Source organism: Babesia bigemina, assembly GCF_000981445.1.
Source record: "Babesia bigemina genome assembly Bbig001, chromosome : II".
NCBI classification, from domain to species: Eukaryota; Apicomplexa; class Aconoidasida; order Piroplasmida; family Babesiidae; genus Babesia; species Babesia bigemina.
The window spans coordinates 792,337-814,948 of record NC_027217.1 but is presented as its reverse complement, the minus strand read 5'-3'; the positions used below and the strand labels follow the sequence as shown (position 1 = coordinate 814,948).

Genomic DNA, 22,612 nt, shown 5'->3' with positions numbered 1-22,612 from the left:
AAATGCTGCAAGAAAGTCGCGCCTTTGCTTTCAGGCATATCGCAATGCAGGAGAAGTTTGCCGCGACCATGTGCGGCGGCCACATCGAGCGTATGCCGGTGTTAGAGGGGTGTCTAAGTTGGTTTTGGAGCCCTTAAAGGCACTCCACTCGCTTTGTGCGCACTTCGAATTTATTAAACGGGTCGATACGTTTTTTCCGTGCGAGGATCCACACATTCGCGGCCGGGTTGATGTACGCCGTCGAAGCGTGTGTTGACGCAGAAGACAACTCTTCGACGGATGCAGTAGTATCTCTGCCACTTCTTGACCCCAGTGTATCGTACATCGCGAAACATGGATGGAAGCTGTGAGGACACGTACGACATAACCTACGATGAGGATTGCTACTGCGGAGTCACATCGGACGACTTTGACGCCATATTGCGGCGCTCGAAGCGTGCCGATGACGGTGCAGTGGGAAGCTCTGACAGCGAAGCCTCCTCTTCAGGCGGGGATGACTCTGAGCGCAGCATCGATGCGGCGATGCAGCGGTTGGCCGCGTCCGTGACTGCCATGCAAGTCGGCATTGAAAATATGCGGCGTGTCGTTTGGGGCTATTTCCTCGGAGTGTACACCGCGGATACTATGGAAGAACTGCTCGCAGCAGTCAGGCAGAAAAGGGAGCGCTACTGGGAGCTAGTGAAAAAGCACAGGCAGGACAACCTCAAAAGCATGCAGGCGCTGAACCCACAGCTGTTCCACCCGCTAGCGCCAGTCGAGCGCAACCCGTGGGAGCAGAACCAGCGTTCACGCGAACTGCTGGACGAGATATGGCAGGATGTGGAACGCACCTATCAGGAGCGGAGCCTTTTCAAAAGCGAGTCCGTACGGAAGACACTGCAGAACGTGCTCTTTGTTTGGAGCAGGGAGCACGACTACATCTCGTATCGCCAGGGAATGAATGAGTTGTTGGCGGTCGTTTACATCGTGTGCTACCGCGACCAGGCGAGGCCAGCCGACTCGACTGCTGACTCGGCGTTCGCGGAGATCTGTTCGGGGGACGCAAAGGACCTTGAGGCTGACGCTTACACGCTCTTCGACGCGTTGATGTGCCTGGAGATACAGCTCATGTTCGACAATGCGGCTACAAAGATGCCGTCAATCAAGAGTTATGAGGTGCGATCCGCCAACCTGGCTCACATCGTCGCGCTGCCCGGGCGCGCGAAGGCCAACAACACCCACAATTCTTTTATCGCACGCACCAAGTTCATTCATTCGCGTATACTGAAGGTAAGGAAGTGCGAAGATGAGTGTCTGCGTGAATCTATTGCCATTTTGGTTTCGCCGGGTTACGGTTTGGCATCACAACCCACGCCGCGGGCGACTGCGTGCTGTTCGTATTTGTCCCGAGTGCTGTAATGCGTTCTATACTCATCAGCGCGATCTAAGCCGCGCACTTTAGTATATTTTTGTATTATTCGTGCTGATGGAGGTAAATGGCATCGCTGGGTGTGGCTGTACATGTGACGGTGGTGGTCCTCATGCTCTTCAGGACTACGACCCTGCGCTCTTCAAGCACTTCCAGGACATCGAGCTGGAGCCTCACGTGTTCCTTATGCGGTGGATACGGCTGATATTCAGCCGCGAGTTCAACGTGAACGAAACGTTATGCCTGTGGGACGCAGTTTTTGCGGACCACCATGCCACCACCTTGGAGGGGCAGCGGCTGCCGGAGTTCCAGTTTGAGCTCGTCGACTTTTTCGCCGTGGCCATGATGTCGTACGTGCGCCTGAATCGTAGGTTGGGTTTGCTGGCGTCGCTATGCTGTGCAGTGCTGGAGAACGATATAAACTACTGCCTGCAGCGGCTGTTCAAGTTCCCCCCTATTGAAAACATCTCTCTGCTTATCGCAAAAGCGCACAAGATTCGGCGCCAGTTCAACAAGCTGGATTCCGGCAAATCTGCAGTGGCTAACGCTGACAGTGCAGCCCGCGCTTCCGGCAGCATCCCCTGGGTGCCAGTTGATGACGGCAGCCACGTCAGTCTGGATAAGACGATGCGCGCGAGGACACCTAGAGCAGCTAGCAGGACGTCCCACGAGGCTGGTAGAACGCCGTACATGTCACTGGAGCGTATGGATAGCAACGCGTCGGCCTTCGCGTCACCGTCGGAATCCGGCCTCTCGGTGAGCACCGAGGGTTTGCGCCATGCGCTTGAAGGCGTCGCTGCTCGGATATACCGACTCTACGAAGAAGCGTTCGCTGTAGGAAGGTGGGATTGCGTGTGCTTGCTGTCATTTTCCGCAGCGACAAGATGATGAACGACATCCAGGATCTGCACAGCGAGGTCACGCGCATACTCTCAACGCTGGATTCCTAGACGCGCACGCCATACCAGATGCGCGCCGTGAGCGCACAGCGTCGCCAACACGCGGCCGGGGCAGTACCCGGCGACACCCGTAATTACATACTAGTCTTCCACGTTTGGCGACGTCCCCATGTGTACACACTCGACTTGGGCGTGGCCCCAAACAACTCCCGCCAGCCCGGCCCAGCGGCGATTACCAACCGTTGTAGTACGTGGAGACGTGCGTGGAATCGTGCTTCACGCGGCGCAGCATGTTTTTGGCGGCACCGTTCCTGGTTCTTGCGACACTCTTGGGCCTCAACTACGGCAGCGTGCTTGCCTACGACCCCGAATACGCTCTAGACCAGACAGAGCTCTCAGGAGAATTCTCGGTTCGGGTTCTGAAGCCCGGAATCGATGGCAGTCGCAGCGTTGCGTCAGGCGACCGCGTGAAGGCTCTGCTACGAACTTTTTCGCCGTCGGTCCCAAAGCACATCACGGGATTCGCGGAACAGATTTTCGAGGTACGTGCCTGCACATGTGTAGCTGTTCCGCTGAAGATACCCCGCGTTTCGCGCGGGTGTGTCGGCGGTTCACACCGTCCGCTCCTCTACACCGTATACCAGGGGTTGGCTCATGTCTGTGCAGGTCGGGAAACACCCGGTGGTGCCGCTCAACAACGCTATCGCGAATATGCGCCTCGACGAGATTAGGCGAGTAGGCATCCCGTTCGGCGAGTATGGCAAAATCTTCTACGAAGTGCACGTGGTGTCGATCGCTTAGTTAACTCTACGGTTGGCAAGATGGAGATGGATCTGCACAGCCTTCAGCTGAAGGCGGTCTCAGAGATGCTGCAGCTGTCCGGCGACGATGACGCAGACGGCCAGCAGCTGAAGACGTGGAAGGTACTGATCTACGATGACGAGGCGCGCAAGCTGCTGTCGCCCATTCTGAAGGTCGGCGAGCTGCGCAGCCTCGGAGTGACCCTGAACATGGCGATATCGGATCGCAGGGAGCCGATACCGGGGGTCGACGCGGTCTACCTCGTCAGCCCCACGGAGGCCAACGTTGACGCCATACTGGCGGACGCCCAGAGCCACAAGTACAAGCAGCTGTACGTCAACTTCACGACCTACACCTCGGACGCGTTCCTGAGCGAGTTCGCGAGGCGGTTCGTGGAGGCAAAAGCGCATGGCTCCATCGCAGCGGTCGCCGACCGCTATATTCACTTCGCGTCCATTGCGCTCTCGTCCTTCTCGCTGAACATGCCGAAGTGCTTCGCCGAGTGCTACGGCGGCAGGACGGAGGGCGAGACGGACCCGCTGCTGGACACCATCGTCGACAGGCTGCTCTCCGTGGTGGTGACCCTGGGGACGCTGCCGTTCCTGGTGGCGCCGCGCAGCATGTCGCCGGCCGCTACGGTGGCCGAGCGCCTCAACAAGAAGCTGTTCGAGCTTGTGAGCGCGCGCCACCAACTGGGGATATCGCTGGCGAGCTCGTATAACCGACCCATGCTGCTCATCGTGGACCGCACCATCGACCTGGGCTCGATGATCCAGCACAGCTGGAACTACCAGCCGCTGCTCCACGACCTGTTCGGCATAAACTTCGACAAGCTCGTGTTGGAGACGGGGAGCGAGAAGTCGAAGAAGGTTACGTACGACCTCGAGGCTGGGGACAAGCTGTACCAGGCCATCCACAGGCTGCCGCTGTCGGACGTCGCGTCACACATCGCGACGTCCCTGGAAGGGTACAATGCGCAGCTCTCCCAGATAAACAGGGGCGAGGATGAGGCCGCGGGCAGCCTCGTGAACGCCATGAACGCCATCCCCCAGCTCACCGAGCAGAAGCGACTGCTGGACATGCACACCAACCTGGCCACCGCGCTGGTGGACGCAGTTAAGAGCCGGGACTTGGATCGCTTCTACGAGTTCGAGTACGATCTGGACCTGCTGAGTGAGAAGAATTGTTTCCAGCAATTCGAGGACCTCCTGGGCAGCGATAAGTCTACCGCGATGGACCTCTACCGGTCGCTGCTCCTGGTGGCGCTCAACCGTCCGGGGGTTGCGGAATCGCGCTTCGACGAACTCGAGCACCGCATCAAGTTGCGCGGCGAGCTCAAGCACGACAGCCTGCGCGGCCTGCGCAACCTCATGAAGATGAAGGCCTTCAGCGAGGGGCTGCTGAAGCAGATCCAAAACGCCAAAACGTCGGACCTGTCAACGGCGAAGCAGATTAACGAGGGGATGACCTCAGCGGAAGCGCCACGCCGCGAGTTTTCGCAGGGGCACAAGAAGCTGGCGGAGTACAGCAGCAAGCTCATCGACACCGGGGTCAGCCTCTTCAAGGGGGTGCGCCGTATGCTGCCGCGCAAGAAGCAACCCTGCATCGTCAGCGTCCTGGAGAGCCTGCTGAACAACTCCGAGGCGATCTCCAGCGAGTTCGCGTACTACGACCCCAGGACCTCGGAGAGCGCGCTTGCGCCCTCAGTCCGCCGCTCCACGTCGCGCAGATGCGTCGTGTTCGTCGTTGGCGGCGGCTCCTACAACGAGGCCGTGGCGCTGCAGGACCTGGCGTCGCGCTCCAAATACTCCATTGTGTACGGCTCCACCGCCTTCGACCGGCCTGAGGATTTCATGGAGCAGCTGGGGGGCGCTGCATTTGCACTATAGTTACAACACCATGTTAATCTGATAGTAGTGTGCGCCGTGCGGTGCCCGGTACGTGAGTAGGTCGTCGGCGACGGAGAACTGCAGCATCCGCGTCAGCTCCAGCTTCGCGCGGTTCCTCTTCTCGAAGTCCTGCACGGCGCTGCCCACGGAGGGCTTGCCGCCGTCGAACGGCCATTTCTGCACATTGTGGTCTTTCGGGACTGGCGCACTCACCTGCTCCATCAACACGAACTCCCCGAATTGCTTGCGCAGCCGACCCGAAACGATGCGGTCGACGGTGTCCTTGGGTTTCCCCGAAGCCAGGGCCTCGGCCTCCAACTCCGACCGCGCGGCGCTGACCTTCTCCGGGTCGTAGTCGTCCAGGGTCATCGCGACAGGCCGGGCGCCGACGATGTGCTGCGTGACCTGCTTCGTGAACGTCTTGATGCTCCGTGTCAAGCCGACGTCGCCGTCCGACAGCAACGAGGGTTCCACTGCGGGCATTTCTGCGTAGATGCATTCGGCTCCAACCGAAACGCAATTGGTCTCAGGGACGCTTTCATGGTCGTGCGTGATGGGCGTCAGCAGATCGGCGGCCGCGGGCACGGCGCTGCTGCCTGCGGCTGAGTCCGGGGCGCCGGTCAACGTGTACTTCAGCAGAGCCGCTGCCGACCCCACCTTATTCAACGGGTGGGTGGCCACCAGCGCCCCGTGGAGGTATGACGTGAGGCACTCCTGCGGCGCCGCCTTGATGAATCCCAACCTGGTGACGATCAGCCTTTCGTGCAGCGCCATCTTAGCTAGAGCAGCAGCTTCTCTGGGGGTCTTGGAACATCTGATGCAGCGCGCCTCCATCATTTTGTTGCCAACACACTCGGCGTCCAATTCCTGCGCAGAGGCGTCTGCGGACCGCATGACGGCAAGAGCGGAGTTGGCCAGAGATTTCGCCAACGCCATGAACACGTTGTTGCGTGCCACGAAGTCAGTTTCGCACCGGAGCTCGAGCACTGCGGCCATGTCAGGGGTCATGACGGTGGCTACTCGGCCGTGCAGCAGGTCCACCACCGGCGCAGATTCCCCGCCGCCTAACAAGACATTATATGGATATATGAGTAACGCACCGCTCGACGCAACGTAGTTGTCCATGCCGCTTCTGATGATGTCGAGCGCCGCACGTAGGTCACCGCCAGCCTTTGTCAGCGCCTCGTAGCATTCCTGGGTGCCCTTCCCAGTGGAGGTACGGAGGAACAGGATCTTCCGCTTCCGATCATCGCCAGCATCAGCCGTGTGCTCGGCGCTAGGTTCGGCGAATACGCCGGTGAAGCGGCGCTGTACATGCCTTTTGCGATTAAAGCAGCTTTGCTGCTTGCATGCCCCGGATTGCCATGGCGACAACGATAGGTTGGCACAGGGGTTCCTTACAGGCAGGTATGCGTACCCGTTCGCGATGCTGGCAAGAGCCCATGTCACAGCCAAAAGGCGCCACGCGATCCGTGTCAACTCCATGGAACGATAGACATGGCAGTGTGTAGGAGCGCAGTGGAATCCATCGGAGACTTCCTTCTAACACCTTCGGGCAGCCTGTGCTCGATCATCAACGCGTTTGCATACTGCAGACATTCGTGATCATCGATATTCCCAGTGGAATCACCGGCATTAGACAACATTACTAGCCAGGCGGCAGAGTATGCGTCGTATTAAAGAGCCGAAAGTGGCTTCTGCACCATGGCAATAGTCCAACAATACTTGCACATAAACGTAATTTTGATTAACCTGGCCATGTGGCGCGAGTATGCCGGCAGAGGCGAGAAGTTTCGACTGTGGAGGCAGCTTGCGGAAGGTCAGGTGACAATTATGCCTAATGGTTACACACACAACCATTTAAAATTCTGCAAACTGACGTCGCGAAGCGTTGCTGGATTCCATTATGCGACATATGACTCAGCACTTTAAGCTGCTGCTACTGACTGGTAAGCACAGGGCAGCCTTCCAATGAGTAGCGCCTATGGCCAGAGATATATGCGTTGTATACACTTCTGGAAAGGTCAAATCATGACGTCGCAGGTATCTGTGGAACCGTTGGAATACAAGGAATCGATCATAACCTAGGTGTCGTACGGGGCGATGTAGCCGCTGGAGCGCTGCAAGCGCCGCTGCGGCTGCAGTCCAACATTTCAGAGATGTCGTGGCGGCAAGCGGAGGAGATTCTGAGGAATGCGCCGCCAATTGACCACATTGTTCTCTTCTATGTTCCGCTTCATTTCGGATGCCGGTAGGTCGACGTGCTACTAAGCCGCATACCATGCTTTTGCGCTAATGATGCTCAAAACAATGCATTTCTATCTGCAACATGAGATTAACACGTGTATGACAGTACAAGATTTTTGGTTATTTGCAATCGTTTCATGAGCGGCATATCCCCTTGGGTGTTGCGCCGCCGGGTGGTTTCTGATGTTATCAACGCGTTGCTCATTGCGACTTTGTATGCACGTTTGGTCCATAAATACATCTCCTGCAGCCAGTTCATGCACCTGTTTCTAACACTATCGCAACAATTCGAGCAAGAGAAGCGGAACGTCAAGTTCGTTAAGGTGAACTGCAACGACGGAAAACTGAGCGACGGGCTGTGTCACCGGTATAACGTCGCCGCCGTGCCGACAGTAGTTTACGTCGCAGACCTGCCGTTCCAGAGGGAGAAGCTGCCACCCCAAAGTTTTATACAGCGAGCGTTGCGATGGTGCATACACAGCGCCGTGGACGACGTTGACTCAGTGCACGCCACATGGTAGGTGAGACTCGAAGCCGAAGCATGAACGCGCAGCTACAAAGGTGACATGTTCCTCTACCAGGAGCTCAAAGATTGGGCTACGCTGATGTACGGCCTGTCGCAGGTTAAACGGAGGCTCGACGGCGTACGCCAGAGCAACTTTATCGAACACTTAACAAAACTGTTATCACCATAAAAGATATAGCGCTACGCAGTCCGTGACTGACAGCGCAGCCTCTATTATTGCGATGACGAACATCAGGATGTACAGGGCCTTGCTCCTGCACATCCACGTGAAGACGGCCTTGGTGCCCAGGCTCAGCGTCCCCTCCGCAGGCATGTACACGTCTATCCCGCAGAAGTATTCGGCGACTTGCATCCCGTACATCAGCATCAGCGCGTGACATGCGTGTACGCACGCGGCAATGACGTCCACCATAAAGTTGACGTACAAAATGAGCTTGTGGCGCTTGATGACGAGCACGAACCCGTACAGACCCAGCGCCATGCACACGACCGTCAGATACAGCGATTGGTATAAAACAACATCCAAGGTCGTCACAACCTGCGCAATGTTGCTGCGGATGAAGTTGTATATCGCCAGCTTGTTCTGGAAGGTAACCGCCGCCTCGGTTGGTTTTGAGGCAGGCGTCTTTAGGAAGTCTGGCACCGACAGCTTGTTCTTTTCCATGCCCGCAACGGTGCGCGCCACGCGCGAGTAGACAGTATCCTTGAGATTGTACACGGGGAGGTATTTAAGGTTGTCCGAAATGAAGGAGGTGTTGGCGACGCTCGGGTCCACAGCCACGCCTTTGTTCATCAGCTGCGAGGGCGTGTCGTCCGCAAAGAGCCTGGGGTCTGTCCCTGCGTTGATGAAGTATCTGACGATGCAGATCGTGATGAACGTGGAGAATAACAGCGTGCCACCAGCCACCTTCAATGCGTTAATAATCACGTACAAACGAAGCGGCTGCAGCGTACGAACCAAAATCAGGTACGTATCCGGCACCAGCGAACCCAGATTAAACAGGATGCACGCCACCAGACGACCCTTCAGCGAACGCACCCCGCCATCTATCAGCATCTGGTGCACCTTAGTGTTACTGCGGAAACGGAAGAGGTACGGGTACAAAATCTCCATGTGGCATATCTCGCTGCTCTCGTACATCATCGTCACAAGCTGCACCGTGATCACAAGAAACGTGGTGTAGTAGAAGATTTTCTGCATCAGAGCCCCCAACCTCCGGACTCTGACGGGTGACCAGCGCTTCTGCAAGAACTCGAATAAATCGTACACGCTGAGAATGGTCATGAAAAACAGAGATAGCGTCGACGGATAGATGACCAACTGCCCCAACTGGCGGTGAAGGAAATGCGTCAGCCTGATGATGAAGAGGTTGAACAGCTTGTTTTGCCCGTAGTTCGACGGCATGGAACCGGACTTTGGGTACGTCGGAACCCAGTCGTAGTCCTGCGCTGTGCTGGCGAGGTCATTGAACGACATGTCGTAGTCGTACTCCGGCATCCTGTTCATCTCCCTGAGCAGCACGAACGTGTCCATGGCGACCGAGAACTGTGTTAGCGAGAGCACAAACCGACAAGCGCAAAGAATGAGCGGGTATATGCGCTCCATGTTGCGCCCCCGGTAGGCGGCATTGTTGACTGGCCTCACGTCTGTCGCCATGCCTGTCGACATCCGCTGCTAATACAGACCTTGGAAGTGGCACTGACGAGACGACGCGGCGTATATCAATGTAAGACCAAGCCGCCGTTAATGAAATCCACAGCGAACCTTACCTCTAAAAGGTAAAGGCGGTTGACGAAGCCTAGTCCGCTGACCAGCCTAGACAAGCAGACGGTCGCCAGAACACAGGCTCTCAAATATAATCTTTTGATACAATACTTATACGCATTAAAAATTCACATATTTATACTAATGGAACCCACCCCGCCGTCTGGATCCACGGATGGCAGACGCATCTCTACACATCCCCGTTATCAGGACCCTCCGAACACATCACTGCCAAACCGGCACGGTTCACGTTGTTTTTAATGTCGGCAACAGACGAACCACCGTCCTATCTCACCTACGCAATCTGCGCTAAAATCAAAAGATACCCTGACGCTTGAGAGCCCAGTTGCGCCAGCGCCGGGGTGTGTCAAGCAGCGCACAGATCCTTAAACGCCAGCATGAAAGCTTAACCGCAGAGCTATGGTATTTGGATACGTAATTATAAGCGTCAATTACGTGTCTTTCTAGACTGTGTAACGGATGTAATCTACGTATGGGCGTGATGAGTGTGTTTTCCCGAAGCTCATACACATACTAAGCCATCTCTCTCCAGCTCATCTGCCTATTAGGCAGTAGTCGTTTGCGTTTTAGTGTCTGGGCTGGCCATGAGTTACATGGCTGTCGATTTAGCGTTTGCGTGGCTGCCTCGGCCATGTGAATGTGCAAGCTTCGTTTAAGATGCTTGGTATGTCTACTAGCGGTAATTTCGTCGCTGTGACGACGTGGTAACTAAATGGTCACTGCAGCGTGATTTCACCTAACTTGAGGGCTCGTATTTACTGCCATCATTGCAAGCGCGCAAAGCGGTGACTGATCCCAGATTCAGATTCCATAAATTGCAGATGTGCGTCTTTATTATGCTTCCTTGAAGTTTGTCGGAGACTGCGCGTCATACACATCTCCTTGAGCCGTGCAGGAAGCCATTTAGACACACCACCCAGTAGCTCGGTGGAACTGCGCTCGACTTACGACGCACCCTTTGCCGTTTGCCACGGTGTATCTTCTTACCCTCATATGACTCACGACGCAGTCATGGTGACGCCAATCGACGACGTTATTGACCAGGTCGACAACACGCTGTGCGCCGCTTGCTTCGACGCAATCTACTGCGCCATCAACGTGAGCCCGCGATGCAGCGTACCTAACCCACGAATCAGGGGCTGAAACGGCCGCAGAACAAGCTGCTGCAGTGGCTGGTGGAGAAGAATGTGTCCTGCCCGATCTTCGTCACATGGATGATAGCGGACCACAACGGGTAGGAGCGCAACGATCACCTGAAACGCGCCGCAGCAACGATGAATTGCGCGGATGCATAGGCACATTATCACCCGTGCCGATCAGCCAAATAGGTTAGGCGGCACTTGCCGAGTCGCTAACGTCTCCCAGGGCACTACGCCAAGATGAGCGCCTTCGAGGACACCAGATTCCCGCCTATCTCGGGCGACGAGTTGCCGCGGCTCATGTGCGGCGTGTCACTGCTGCACACGTACGAGGTCGGGTCTAATCCACGGACGCCACATCTCGCGCAGGCGGCCGCTAACCCCCATGACTGGGAGATCGGGAAGCACGGCGTCATCGTCAAGTTCGAGCAAAACGGCAGGCAGTAGGTTCATGCGGCCACCCGAAACGCAGCCACTGCAGATACTCGGCGACGTACCTGCCCGAAGTCGCGGAGGAGCACAATATGTCACGCGAGGACGCGGTGAAGCAGCTTGTGCGCAAGGCTGGTTACAGGGGCGCGCTCAGCCAGGAGCTGCTGTCGTCAGTCAAGGTGAGTGGAGCCACGACCGGCTTTGCGTGCGCGTTGGAAAGCGCGTCCGCAAGGCAGCGGGTGGCCGACGTAGTCCGGGCCGTCCGCGCGGGCGCCGCTCGTGGGCAACGCCAAGTGACGGAGTCGCAGGTCACCAGGTACCAGAGCAAGAAACTCAAGCTCTCGTTCCGCGAATACGCATCGCTCGAACACGACGGTGAATCGGAGCAATAACAATTATAAGCTTATGTCACGTAACACGGGATTGCTTGTGGTTGTTCTTCGTGGCGGCTGAGTTTATGATGGCGGACTTGTACGCCGCAGTGGACGTCAGCATGTCGAAAATGCGGGTGGAGCTGCGGCGGGGGGCGTTCACGAGAATGGAGCTGGAGAGCGAAAGCTCGAAGTCGTCGAGCTGGTCTATGCCGATGACGATCAGGCGGTTGTTGTCACTGCTTCCGTGACGGTTGGTGGTGGTGGTGGTGGTGGTGGAAGGGGCGGGCGCATTGGGGTCGCCAAGGTGGCCAGCCGCATCGCTCTTCAGTTTCTTGTAACTGCCCTCCGTCGAAGTGTCCGTATCGCCGTGGCTGTGGCTTGAGCTCTGCGTGGCGTAGTTGAAGCCCCAGAAATCGTAGTCGGGCTCCACGTCAGCGGGAAGCGACTGCCAGCGGCGGCGGTGTTTCTTCTGCAGCCGGTCCTTGATGGCGTTCGCAACTGACGCCGCACTGTCGGTGGGTGAGTGCTGGGACTTGGGCTCGTACTGTTCCCCATACGAGGCGCTGTCTTCTTTCAGCGGTGAACTTGCATTTGTGTTGACGGCAATGCGTAGCGCTGCCGCGTTTTCGTCGGTGGACGACAAACTGGAATCCATGATTACATCCGACTTGACAGGTTCAACCTGTCCCTGCTCACGGCCACACGTTGCACTGCACGTCGCATAGTCACGCTCGTGTTTAACCTCCGTTGCTTGCGCAACGACTGACTCGTACACCCGCGTTGCGCCAGTGGCGGCCGCGGGCGCCACCGTGATCGCGCTCGACTGCGACGCGGCCGGTACGTCGGAGGGGTGGCACAAATCCTCGCGCTTGACCGGCAGCTCTTCGGGTTCAGCCTTGATGCTGCTGGAGACGGCATCGCGTTGAGATTCGAAGTAGGTGGTGAGGCGGTACTTGTCGCGGACGAAACAGCCGGAGTGGTAGAGCGTGAAGGAGCCGAACGGGTACCGCGACTCCACCGACCTCGCGGTGAAGCCTTTGAGGCACGACGAGTCGTTGCTGAATATCGCCTCCTTGGCACGCGCCAGACATATGTGCAGCTTGCGCAGGTTTGGCACGATGGACGTCGCGGCGATGGCGTCGTCGATGATCTTCTCCGGGATGTGGCCGATGGGGTGCAGCCGACTGTCGATGAAGGCGCACAGCGAGTTCCGGCCCTCCTGCAGGTAGCGCACGCAACGAGGCGACATCCCAATGGTGCCCCCGTGGTAGCCAATTATGTGGAGAAGGTCCTGCTGCAGCGAGTAGCACCGCTTGAGCTGCGCGGTGGACCTGGAGTTCATGGACTCCCCGAACCTGTTGCGCGACCGTGGGGTGGTGTCCGACCCGATGCTGGAGGCCAGCGAATCGGGGCACTGCGACAACAGATAGTCAAACTTGGTCAGCATCGAGAACAGGTAGTACACGATGCTGCACACCAGCTGGCCATCGATGAAGTTCGCGCGGCAGACAATGGACGCGATGTAGTTCGCAGCCACCTTCCGGCGGATCGAGTGCGCCTCCTCGTCGTAGAGGATCAGCAGCAGCCGCTGGAGGAACAGATGCGTCCACGGGGTGTGGAACGATATTACGTACATGTAGATGAACTGCACGTACTTGCAGTTGTGAGTCGGCAAGATGATGTCCTCGAAAATGTCAAACAACTCCGAAATGATGATGTCGGACACCGTGGTGACGGTGTTGCCGTTGTACTCGGATTTCACCGCGCCAGCAGCGGCGTGGCCCACATCGGCTGCGGAGCGGGGTCCCTGCACGGGGCCGCCCCCGTCATCGAGCTCCTGCTTCACGCGGCCGACAGCACCGTTGGACGGCGTGCGCCCCTGCCGAGAGACCTCCTCGTCAGAGTCGCTTTCGGAGTCGGAGGACGAAAGCGCGTGGTCCTCCACGTGCGAGCTCCCGGCGTCGCTCGAGTGCATATGCGAAGCACCACTCTCACATGCGACGGTGTTCAAGTTGGCCATCAGGAGATCACGCAGCTCGTACAAAACGATGGACATCAAGCTGTCCAGCTTTTGGGTCATCTCGTCGAAGTCCTCGTCAGTGCGGAGGTCCTGCATCCGCTTGTACCACGCGTCGCCCTCCATCTGCTGCTTGGCCTCCGAGACGCCGAGCTCGCCGCTCCGCAGCTTCTCGGCCATCTCCTTCAGCGAGTCGCTGCGCATCGACTCCAGCTTGACCTCGCAGAACGACGTCGGGTCGGACGCCCGTATCTCGGCGTCGATGATGGTCATCTTCTTGATGAGCAGGCGGTACACCACGCCACGCAGCGGGGGCACGTGGCGCGCTATGATGAGCATGCTGCGCGACACCGCAATGTGCTGCTCAATGCCCAGGTTGTAATGCGGGTAAACTATCTCTAAGGAGTCGGCCACGGTGCCAACCACGCCCGGAAAGAGTCGGCACAGCTCAATGATCACTTCGCACAAGCTCTCATGGTAGCGAGCCGCTCTCGGTTTCACGTAATCTGCGCAGCGCGCGTAGCTGAAATCGACGCACTGCCCGTCCTTGCGACGGTAAAAGAAACAGCGCAAACCGCGGTATTTGGGATTCAAGTGCACCGATGGGAACACGCCATCTACGGCGTCCATCGCATCGCGACATCGCGGATGGTTACGCAACACCGAAAGCAACAGCGACAGATCGTCGCCCTCAAGGCAGACACCAGACGGGCTATCTATCAGGATCTGGCGCAACCGCTTTTTCAGGTCCACCAAGCTGTCAAACACCCGACCACCAAGGTCGATCTTAGCGCCATCCTCGCTGACGCCGCGAAAACGCAGCACGAACTCATGTATCACCGCAGTCACCAGGGTATTGTCCGCTACGACGAGGTCGACGACCGCATTCCGGCAGTCCCGAACCTCCTGGTCCGTCGCCGAAGACCAGCAAAACCCCTCAGAAAACAATTTGAGAAACTGATTCAGAGCTGTCTCATCAATCGATTTCTTCGACACAATATCGTAGAGTTGCCTGAACGGCGTGCGAACGCGAAACCGGGAACTCACCTCACGATCGCCTTGTTGTCTTGCGTAGGCGACGGCTGCCCGGCGCCGGAGAGAGAGCCCGGCGCACGCGGCAGCTTGAGCTTCCGCAGGTGCGATAGGTAGGTCGCCATAGAAGCGCCTGATCAACGGGTGAAACCCTTATTAAAGCGAGATTTGCAGCGGCCGTGTGACCTTCTGCAATGCTGATCCATTGATGTTTGTGGTACTATAAGAAGCATTTTAAGTGGAACATATACACCTCGGTATGGTGGCCGCTGTGAATAGCTGACTGAGACCGGCTTCCGCGGTCCAGGGCCGGTGGGCGTCAGCGTCGTGCTAGCCCTACCGTGGGCCGCGCGCAAAGGCGCTCCAAGAACGCGGATACCACCAACAGCGGCAAAATTATGCGCAGCATTTAATCCCGCGTATTGTTACACACGCCTGCACAGAACGGCGTGCTGATGCGCGCCTTGCGTTGGCTTCTAAACGTCGTTGCCACAAGCTGGCATACCCTCCATGGCGGTCTCCTACGGACCCAGCCGACGTTACAGTCACAATTTTGCCTATCGAAGGGGTCTTACTGATCCATTGTATGCCTGTTTGGGTGCCTGTGTGCCGCACACCGCATCCAGGAATGTACAGGGTGCCGCAGCATGTTGTTCGCTAGCGTCAGCGAAGGCGCAACTGATTGTACCCCAAACACCTCACTATAGAACTGTAACCGATGATGCTCTAGACGTGTGGTGATGTGATTTACGACGCTACGCAGCGTACAGCCGGTACGCAGCTCGGCCTACGTGGAGTGCTGCGCTCGTTTCAGCTCGCGCCATTAGACACGCCACAATAGCGCAGGAAGACGCCGTCCTGCCATCACAGCTGTTCAGCAATGGTGGTATTCTCGGGGGATTACAGGCGAATCAGTGGGTCACGGCGTCAATGTGTTAAGGGCGTGCAGGCGAGGCGGCCATCAGATTTGTAGAGGAGTACAGCGACGAGGCGCTGCGAACCCTCTCGGAAAAGGAGGTCATAGCGACGCAGAGCGACGGGTAAAGCGGTGCATTGTGCGCGCTATACTGCTTCTCAGCCTGAATCGGGTGCTAAATGGCGGCATCGCCACCCAGGAGGTGACGGAAATATTGGGGGAGAACCACATGCACAACGGAGAGGTAGGCAGCTCAAACGCTCCGATAACGCCGCAGCTCATTATCCATTTATTGGTGCACCAGCTCTATTCCGACAAGAACGCGGAGGCAGTGATGATAACGTCCAGTAGGTGGAGGCATGGCGGTGATACCAACGCGCAGACGGGATGCACAACGATGACACCATATACCGCGTGGCGCACCGCCACGTCGCAGCTCGACTCGCCTCAGACGACGTCGACGAAATGGCCTTCGACATCATGAAGCGCATATTCATCGTGCAGTGCCTGGACATCAGGGAGCTCATGGCGGCGCTGGAGGACGTGTCGGACGGCAAGTACAAAAAGCCGCAGCAAGCGGATGAATCGCATATGACGATGTCCTACATGACATGTGGCAATGACGCAAGTTGGTTTCATGATGCGCGGCGTAGAAGTGAACGCGATGCAGCATCCCATATCGACGGGTTGTGTCAGGTGCGGGACACCTTTTACCCGGGAACGCAACCTTCCGCCAACCAGTGGGGGACGGCTGGGAGCCGCACGTCGCGATATCTGCGCAATAATGGCCTAGCGCTCAAGACTATCGCAATACACATCCTGACCTCGATGCTGGAGGACTCCCAGAACCGCGACGCATGGAGTGAGTCACCCTCTGCTGCCGAGATCACGCCTCAGAGTTCATGCCGTCGTTGTGCACGAAGATTCGCAGCACCGCACGCAGGATGAACGTCGCGATCATCGTCTCGAATGTGCAAGAGGAGGCACCCACGGCACCCAGCAACGCAGATGAGGCACGCACCGCACAACAGCCATCCGAGCCGACCTGGGAGGAAGATGACCCCGAACGGCAGAAGTCGAAGCGCGGGTGGCACATGTCGTCAGCCAGGTGGAATTCAACGGTGGACAAAAGGGTAACAGTGAAGTGCACAGGTGTATGATGCCGTACAGATTGAGGTGGTGGTCCACAACTACGACCGGGAGGCGGCCTGCTCCCGGTTCGCAGTGCAGCTCACTAGGAGCAGGTTGTGCGCAGCTGGCGCATCGTGCGAGCTGGAGCTTTCGCAGCAAGGTATGCGCGGTGAAATCGTTAGCGCAAACCGTTGGCGCAGGTATCGGCGATCACCTCTCTGCCAGGGACTAGATGCTGACGAAGGTCAGCGCGATGTTGGCGTCCATGCTCCTGCGAAACCATAGCGCACGTGGCGTTTGCAACCCACCGGCTCTCGTTGTATATGCCCCACTCCTCGTAAATGGGGAGGAAAAAGGTCTGCTTCGCTTTCAGGGGCCACGATATGCCGAGGCCACGGATGGCCACGTTCTCCCCGCAGTACAGATAGCCGCACTGCACAACGTTACGCGTAACTCTAACAAACATACGATGAAATTGCCGTTCACGTTGCCCATGCTGACATGGCAGCCGACGGGGATAATGACGTTCGAGCTCCGGCAGCGCGAGTTCATCACCAGCGGCTGGAATAGCGACCCGTGGTACATCTGCGTCTCCACCTCGTCCACGCGGAAAAACGATCTGTAGGAGATATGCCGTCCGTCCTGCATAGCAATGGAATCCGACGGCAGAGCAGCCACGTTGGCCTTCTTGGGATGGTTAAAGGCCAGCTCCTGGTAAAACTCAGATTGACGGCGGCTCTTCGGGCTCTCGTCCAGACCAAGCGACGATCCGGCGCTGTCCGACTTCAGAATCTCCAACGCCTCAGACACTGTCATTTGGCGAGTGCGCTTCCGCCCGCCAGGTTTCGGCTTGGGTGCGGCGCGCTTCGCTTTGCCTTTGGCCGGGGCGCTGCGTGGCGCAGTGCCCGCGTCGACCCCGATGTCGCCATCACTGGCCGGCACCTTGGCAGCACGCCGGCTCCGCCTTCTCTTGGCCCCGGGTTCGACCGCAGGGGCACCGACATCGGCTAGCGCTAGTTCGGTGGAGGTGGCGGTGGGCACGTTGTGCGCCCTGTCAGAAAGCGCGAGCCGCGCCATCGGCGACGACTCGATCACCTGCATCTCCATCATGCCGCTGGAGTCCGTCATCACCAGGGACGCCTCCGGCAGGTTGTCGGGGTGCACCCTGGCGCTGGGCGAGCTCTCCGGAGCGGCAGCGTCCTCGTTAAAGAGCACCACGTCGCCAGACGCATGCTGCGCCTGCAAATTCAGCTTCGTGTCGTCCGAGGTCACGCCGATCAGGAACAACACCGACGACCCATCCGGGGTGATGTTGGAGTTCCAATGCTGGATGGGCGGCAGACGAGCGCGGCTGGGGTACCGGCGGTTCCTGCCGACGTACGGGTCCACAGGCTCATAGCGCTTCTTGGTGCCTTTGCGATCGTCCACGTACGATATGTACCAGCTATTGAGCAGCATCGCGCTATTCACCGCCTTCCGAGGGCGCCGCTCGCGCGTGGGAGCCGGCTTCTTCGCGATCTTCGGGCCCAGGCTGCCAGCGGTCACGCGGTCTGCCAGGCTGTTGTACTCATCCATGTCGAAGTCGTCATTGCCGACCCCCAGGGACGTGCGCATGGGCTCCACGGCGAGCGTTTGCACGCCCTGGTCGTGGCGTAGACTAGGCGCTGCAGCTGGAGCTGCGGTGTCGGCGATAGCTCGCGGTTCATCGGGATGCCGTTGGGTGCCGGCGGCGGCTGGGAGTTCCTCGACGGTGGTTGGAGGTAGGGAAAGGACCGCAGTCGAGACACGTTTTCTGCTCCTCTTGCGGTTCTTAGCACCCGCATCAGAAGCTGCAGCTGGCGGCGGATCCGCATGGCCAGACAGCTCTGACGTTGCCACTAAGTCACCCGTGCCTGTATCTTCACCTAGATCGTCGGTTGCGTGGTAGGTCGGATAATACGGCTCGTCAAAAGTGTCGTCGATGGGATACGGGTCGACGACCGACGCATCGACGATTCTCAACCCCATGCCGTCCGCACCTGCAGAGGCCATGCTGACCGTTTCCGGCGCTTCAGCGGCAGGGGCGCGTTTGCTGCGAGTGCCCCGCTTCGTCTTGCGCTTTGGCGCTGGCGCCGGGTCCACATTGGGCGCTGTTGCGCGCGGGGCGACGGGGTTCAGGTCCCTCAGGGCAGCAAGCGTGTCGGTGGCGACGGCGGCAATGTCCTGGGCCGTTTGGCCCTGCAGGCCGCTGCTGTAGACGGCGCCGAAGGACGCGAACGGCGAATAACCAGTTGGCGACGGCGGCGACAGGTTGTTGCGGCCGGATATGGTCCGCTTGCCACGCGGCCTGGGGGAGGCGACGACGACAGGTTTCGCAAAAGACACGCTGCGAGGAGCTGGTGAACGCGACAGCACTGGCGGTGGCGAAACGCCATGATAGATGGGGCCGTCATCATCTTCAACGATTTCGTCCGCAATGCCCTCATCTTGGGGCAGTTCGGCAGCTGGCACCACCGCGTCATAAACCGGCCGCCGCGCCGAGGGCTGAGATGGCGAACGTGCTGCCGAACGGGTTGCTGACCGCACCGTGGACGCATCAGAGTCGAAGTGATGCGGATGCGATCTCGATGCGGCGGAAGACGCACGACCTGGCGATGTGAACGGCTCCGGACTTGCGATAAGCGGGGGGCTGGCCCCCCCGATGTACATGCTCCCCTCCTCGTCGGACGACGAGATTCCGTTGTCGAAAATGTCCTCATCCGCCACCGAACACGCTTCCTGGAGGTCCACCCAATCGTTCACGTGCGTGAACACGTCGTACGGCATGTAGGCTTGCAGGCTAGGGGTGCTGTTGCGACGAGCCACGACGTAGAGCTTGAGGCTACCGGAGCCATCCTGAAGCAGGTCAACAAAAAACGAGATCAACGTACGTGCACAACGGAGTCCGGATTGGCATACACCTGGCAAAAGTCGACGTTGTAGCGACGGACGGACGCCTGCTCCAGCCCTGCGTCCCGCAGCGGGACGAAGCGCTGGGCGCTGTACATTGCAGGCGGCAGAGAGAGGACCACACAAATCACTGCAGGCAGCGATTCACACAACTGGGATCATCATGGGTGTCGTACGGCGGCGACTGAAAAGAGCGGTGTCATCGCTAGACATCACGGCGATACGGTCTACACATCAGACAGGAGCGCCTCCTGCGATAGCGGCGCTGCAACCTTTTGTCGGACGGAGGAAAATAGAATCTCAGGCACTGCTGCGTATGTCTGAAGAGTGGCAGCCGGATGTGCGTGGTACCGGCGACTCGGGTGGTGTGCCGGACAGCAGCAGTATCGGCAGAGTCACTTGCGTAAAACCTTACACATCGACGCGATGCACTAAACACACTGAAATTACGAATGCGATTGTGACAGTGACAGTGAGCTCGCTTGGAGCACGACGCGCTGCGCAACGCCGCCAGTCCCGGTACCACGATGGTAAAGGCCGACGGCCATGACCGGTCACTTGCGATTCCAACCTGAATGACAGTGTTGCGTGCGGCAAAATCTAGTGCATGCTGCGTAGGTCACTTGCATATTGGGGAATCATGAGCTGTGGAATGAAATCACGTCCAATCACACTGGGCGCCTGATCCGGCACCGGCTTCGCCTCGTTGACGTTGCCAGCTAGCGGCATACACGACGGCGGCCGTATGACACTCGTGGAGGCATCCCGAAGGTGTATGCGTATACCAACCGTGGAATGCCGATGCGCTTTCACGCTACTGCTCCCTCGGCAGCTGCACGAAGCCTTCCTCAATCTCGTCGTGTATGTTCACGCGATTTATCACCGTGCGGAAGTGAGTGCAGCTCGAAGAACTGGTGCCTCGTTATGACACAGACGTGGGAACTCACATGGCTTCGGTGAAATCCGATGGGACGAAATGCTTGGGGAGGCCGTCTGCCTCCTGCAGCAGCCTTATCTCCGCAGTGAAGACCTGAAAACGGTTAACACTACGCTTCAGCGTATACCATGGCGGTGACGGTCGCGTCGAATCCGGCTTCGTGCAGAAGATCCAGGCTGCTACGCTCAGGGTCTTTCGGCTTCGGCGGGTTGGTGATCAGCGACGCGTAGTCCAACGCGCTTGCCGTGTCGCCGATGCGTATGGTCTGGGCGAATTTGGCGGTTTTGTCCATCTCGTGATACAAGTGCTCCAGATTGAACAGCCTGCGAGGCGATCACGAGCAGCGTGACGATAACACTACCCATCCAAAACGTAGATTCCCTTGCTGTCCAGGTAACGCGCTGTAGCCTTGGTGTCGTAAACCGCAGGCGCGAAGCGCTTGCCGAACGAGCGGACGATTTCACTGGCACTTGTCGGCAGCTCTCCAATGAGCTTGTCGTACAAGTGGAAGAGGTCCAGCAGCCCGTTGTGCACCACCAGCGGCTTCCCGTGCTGCGACACGGCCTCTAAGAACCGCTGGATGCCCCAACGACACGCGATGCGCTGGCGTTTGGTCTTACTGCCGGTGTTGTTCACCTCGTCCACGCGTTGGTAGGCCACACTGCGCACCATGACGGACGGTCGGCGACGAACAATACCCCTCATCGATCCACCGTGCGAAATCGAACCCTTGCTGCTTCAACCACTTGACGGTGCCGCTGTTGAGGTGCATGTCGGTGTCCTGCGTGCAGCCATGAAGCGATGTGGGCGTAGTCGGGGCAGCTGCCTCGAGGCAGGGGTCCGGACAACTAACCTCTGCGGGGTACAAATAGAAGTTGTAGGGGTACAGAATCCACGACCCGTCATCAGCCTCAGTGTCGTATACCGCGATGCAGAACCCGACTTGCACTGCAACGATAATAGCCGGGCTCGATAAAAAACGACAGCAACGTACGGAACCATCAGACCGCAGACCACATACACACTGGCGAACTTACACAACGAGTAGGTGGCGGCGCCTTCACGCAACAGCAGCAGGTAATCGTCCAGCTTGGTGATACCCTTCCTATCTCCCGCCAAACCGCTCAGCTCTGCGAGCTGTGGACATGCTCCGAGCAACACTCACCGCAGTCCGCTGTTACGAACGCAGCCTTGGAGAGGTGATTCGTGAACTCCTCGTACACCGAATTCAGCTTTTTCATCGTGGTTTAGGGTAGTGGTGCCGTTCGGCGGACGGTTGCCAGGAAGGTGACTGGAAACAGTAGTCCAGTATCGTGGGTACTACAAGAACGCGCATATGACCGATACGCCATACGCCAATTGCGGACAGAACATTGGTATGACGTAGGTTAGGGTATGGTGCGGCGGGTGTTGAAAACTGGGCAAATGTGTAGCACGGTTGCGACGGACTTACACATACGACGTGGCCCGGCGGTTGGATGGCGCTAGCGACAAACAGGCAATTTATGACGGAATAATGGTATTTACCATGTAACAATATTTCGGAAGGCCCGCGTAATGCGTCGCATGTGCGATTCCATGGCAATGTTAGCTGGAAGATGGATATCGAAGCAAGCGATGGATGAGACAGAGTGCACTAAACCGAGGGTCAAAATGTTGAGGTGTAGGTCACCAGCACTCCAACCTACATGTTGAGGTATTAGACAGCACGTGGAGGCCCAGGGCGTGGAATACTAGATCAAGGCGGTAACGAATATTCCGCAGCAGCAGCTATAATCTAATAAAAAATCTACGTTGTACAGCGCGGATGCGCACACCGAGGGGCGTACGGCTCGACACGAACTAGCTTCATTCTTGAAAAAATGCACAGATGCCACCTGCCGGTTGACGCGTCCTTCCACTTAGGCAGGAAGGCTTACGTTGAGACGAAGGTCGCTATGTCGGCGCGGTAAATTTTGCAGATGCGACATCTACGCAGCAGCGCGGCATTTTCTAGCTGTGGCATTTTTCATGCTGCACATTGTTTTATATTAATGCAAACTAGCTGTCCAAGCGCGCAAGCGACGCCCAGAGGGCCACGGTAACTACACATTTTTAGACCAACCGCCAAAAGTGGCGGCTAGCGCCCAGCCAGGCCGCTGCGTGGCTAG

At 57.9% G+C, this 22,612-nt stretch overlaps 10 protein-coding genes across 10 annotated transcripts; 4 read left to right on the top strand and 6 right to left on the bottom strand.

Annotated features, from left to right (window-relative positions):
* Nucleotides 1–333: 333 nt before the first annotated feature.
* BBBOND_0203520 (TBC domain containing protein,putative) lies at nucleotides 334–2,296 on the top strand (the record flags this gene model as incomplete). The annotated part of the gene is made up of 3 exons (XM_012911927.1): nucleotides 334–1,269; nucleotides 1,532–1,775; nucleotides 1,812–2,296. 3 exons carry the CDS (start codon nucleotides 334–336, stop codon nucleotides 2,294–2,296), a joined length of 1,665 nt encoding a protein of 554 aa, XP_012767381.1.
* A 301-nt stretch (nucleotides 2,297–2,597) lies between these two features.
* Nucleotides 2,598–3,108, top strand: BBBOND_0203510 (hypothetical protein; the record flags this gene model as incomplete). The annotated part of the gene is made up of 2 exons (XM_012911926.1): nucleotides 2,598–2,849; nucleotides 2,974–3,108. 2 exons carry the CDS (start codon nucleotides 2,598–2,600, stop codon nucleotides 3,106–3,108), a joined length of 387 nt encoding a protein of 128 aa, XP_012767380.1.
* A 20-nt stretch (nucleotides 3,109–3,128) lies between these two features.
* BBBOND_0203500 (Sec1 family protein, putative) lies at nucleotides 3,129–4,997 on the top strand (the record flags this gene model as incomplete). Its single annotated transcript, XM_012911925.1, has 1 exon — nucleotides 3,129–4,997. One exon carries the CDS (start codon nucleotides 3,129–3,131, stop codon nucleotides 4,995–4,997), a length of 1,869 nt encoding a protein of 622 aa, XP_012767379.1.
* Nucleotides 4,998–5,089: 92 nt separating this feature from the next.
* BBBOND_0203490 (elongation factor TS, putative) lies at nucleotides 5,090–6,482 on the bottom strand (the record flags this gene model as incomplete). The annotated part of the gene is given in 2 exon segments (XM_012911924.1): nucleotides 5,090–5,197; nucleotides 5,211–6,482. The coding sequence occupies 2 exon segments, from the start codon at nucleotides 6,480–6,482 to the stop codon at nucleotides 5,090–5,092; spliced, it is 1,380 nt and encodes a 459-aa protein (XP_012767378.1).
* Nucleotides 6,483–7,930: 1,448 nt separating this feature from the next.
* Nucleotides 7,931–9,427, bottom strand: BBBOND_0203480 (hypothetical protein, conserved; the record flags this gene model as incomplete). Its single annotated transcript, XM_012911923.1, has 1 exon — nucleotides 7,931–9,427. One exon carries the CDS (start codon nucleotides 9,425–9,427, stop codon nucleotides 7,931–7,933), a length of 1,497 nt encoding a protein of 498 aa, XP_012767377.1.
* A 1,140-nt stretch (nucleotides 9,428–10,567) lies between these two features.
* On the top strand, nucleotides 10,568–11,519 carry BBBOND_0203470 (AMMECR1 like protein,putative; the record flags this gene model as incomplete). The annotated part of the gene is made up of 7 exons (XM_012911922.1): nucleotides 10,568–10,654; nucleotides 10,711–10,790; nucleotides 10,826–10,884; nucleotides 10,922–11,028; nucleotides 11,065–11,138; nucleotides 11,177–11,306; nucleotides 11,436–11,519. 7 exons carry the CDS (start codon nucleotides 10,568–10,570, stop codon nucleotides 11,517–11,519), a joined length of 621 nt encoding a protein of 206 aa, XP_012767376.1.
* Nucleotides 11,520–11,535: 16 nt separating this feature from the next.
* On the bottom strand, nucleotides 11,536–14,675 carry BBBOND_0203460 (RRN3 domain containing protein,putative; the record flags this gene model as incomplete). The annotated part of the gene is made up of 2 exons (XM_012911921.1): nucleotides 11,536–14,530; nucleotides 14,566–14,675. 2 exons carry the CDS (start codon nucleotides 14,673–14,675, stop codon nucleotides 11,536–11,538), a joined length of 3,105 nt encoding a protein of 1,034 aa, XP_012767375.1.
* A 1,677-nt stretch (nucleotides 14,676–16,352) lies between these two features.
* Nucleotides 16,353–16,562, bottom strand: BBBOND_0203450 (hypothetical protein; the record flags this gene model as incomplete). The annotated part of the gene is made up of 1 exon (XM_012911920.1): nucleotides 16,353–16,562. One exon carries the CDS (start codon nucleotides 16,560–16,562, stop codon nucleotides 16,353–16,355), a length of 210 nt encoding a protein of 69 aa, XP_012767374.1.
* Nucleotides 16,563–16,825: 263 nt separating this feature from the next.
* BBBOND_0203440 (hypothetical protein, conserved) lies at nucleotides 16,826–19,623 on the bottom strand (the record flags this gene model as incomplete). Its single annotated transcript, XM_012911919.1, has 4 exons — nucleotides 16,826–16,868; nucleotides 16,906–17,030; nucleotides 17,066–19,471; nucleotides 19,507–19,623. 4 exons carry the CDS (start codon nucleotides 19,621–19,623, stop codon nucleotides 16,826–16,828), a joined length of 2,691 nt encoding a protein of 896 aa, XP_012767373.1.
* A 716-nt stretch (nucleotides 19,624–20,339) lies between these two features.
* Nucleotides 20,340–21,703, bottom strand: BBBOND_0203430 (hypothetical protein, conserved; the record flags this gene model as incomplete). Its single annotated transcript, XM_012911918.1, has 7 exons — nucleotides 20,340–20,436; nucleotides 20,473–20,555; nucleotides 20,590–20,785; nucleotides 20,824–21,123; nucleotides 21,161–21,410; nucleotides 21,500–21,592; nucleotides 21,628–21,703. 7 exons carry the CDS (start codon nucleotides 21,701–21,703, stop codon nucleotides 20,340–20,342), a joined length of 1,095 nt encoding a protein of 364 aa, XP_012767372.1.
* Nucleotides 21,704–22,612: the final 909 nt, after the last annotated feature.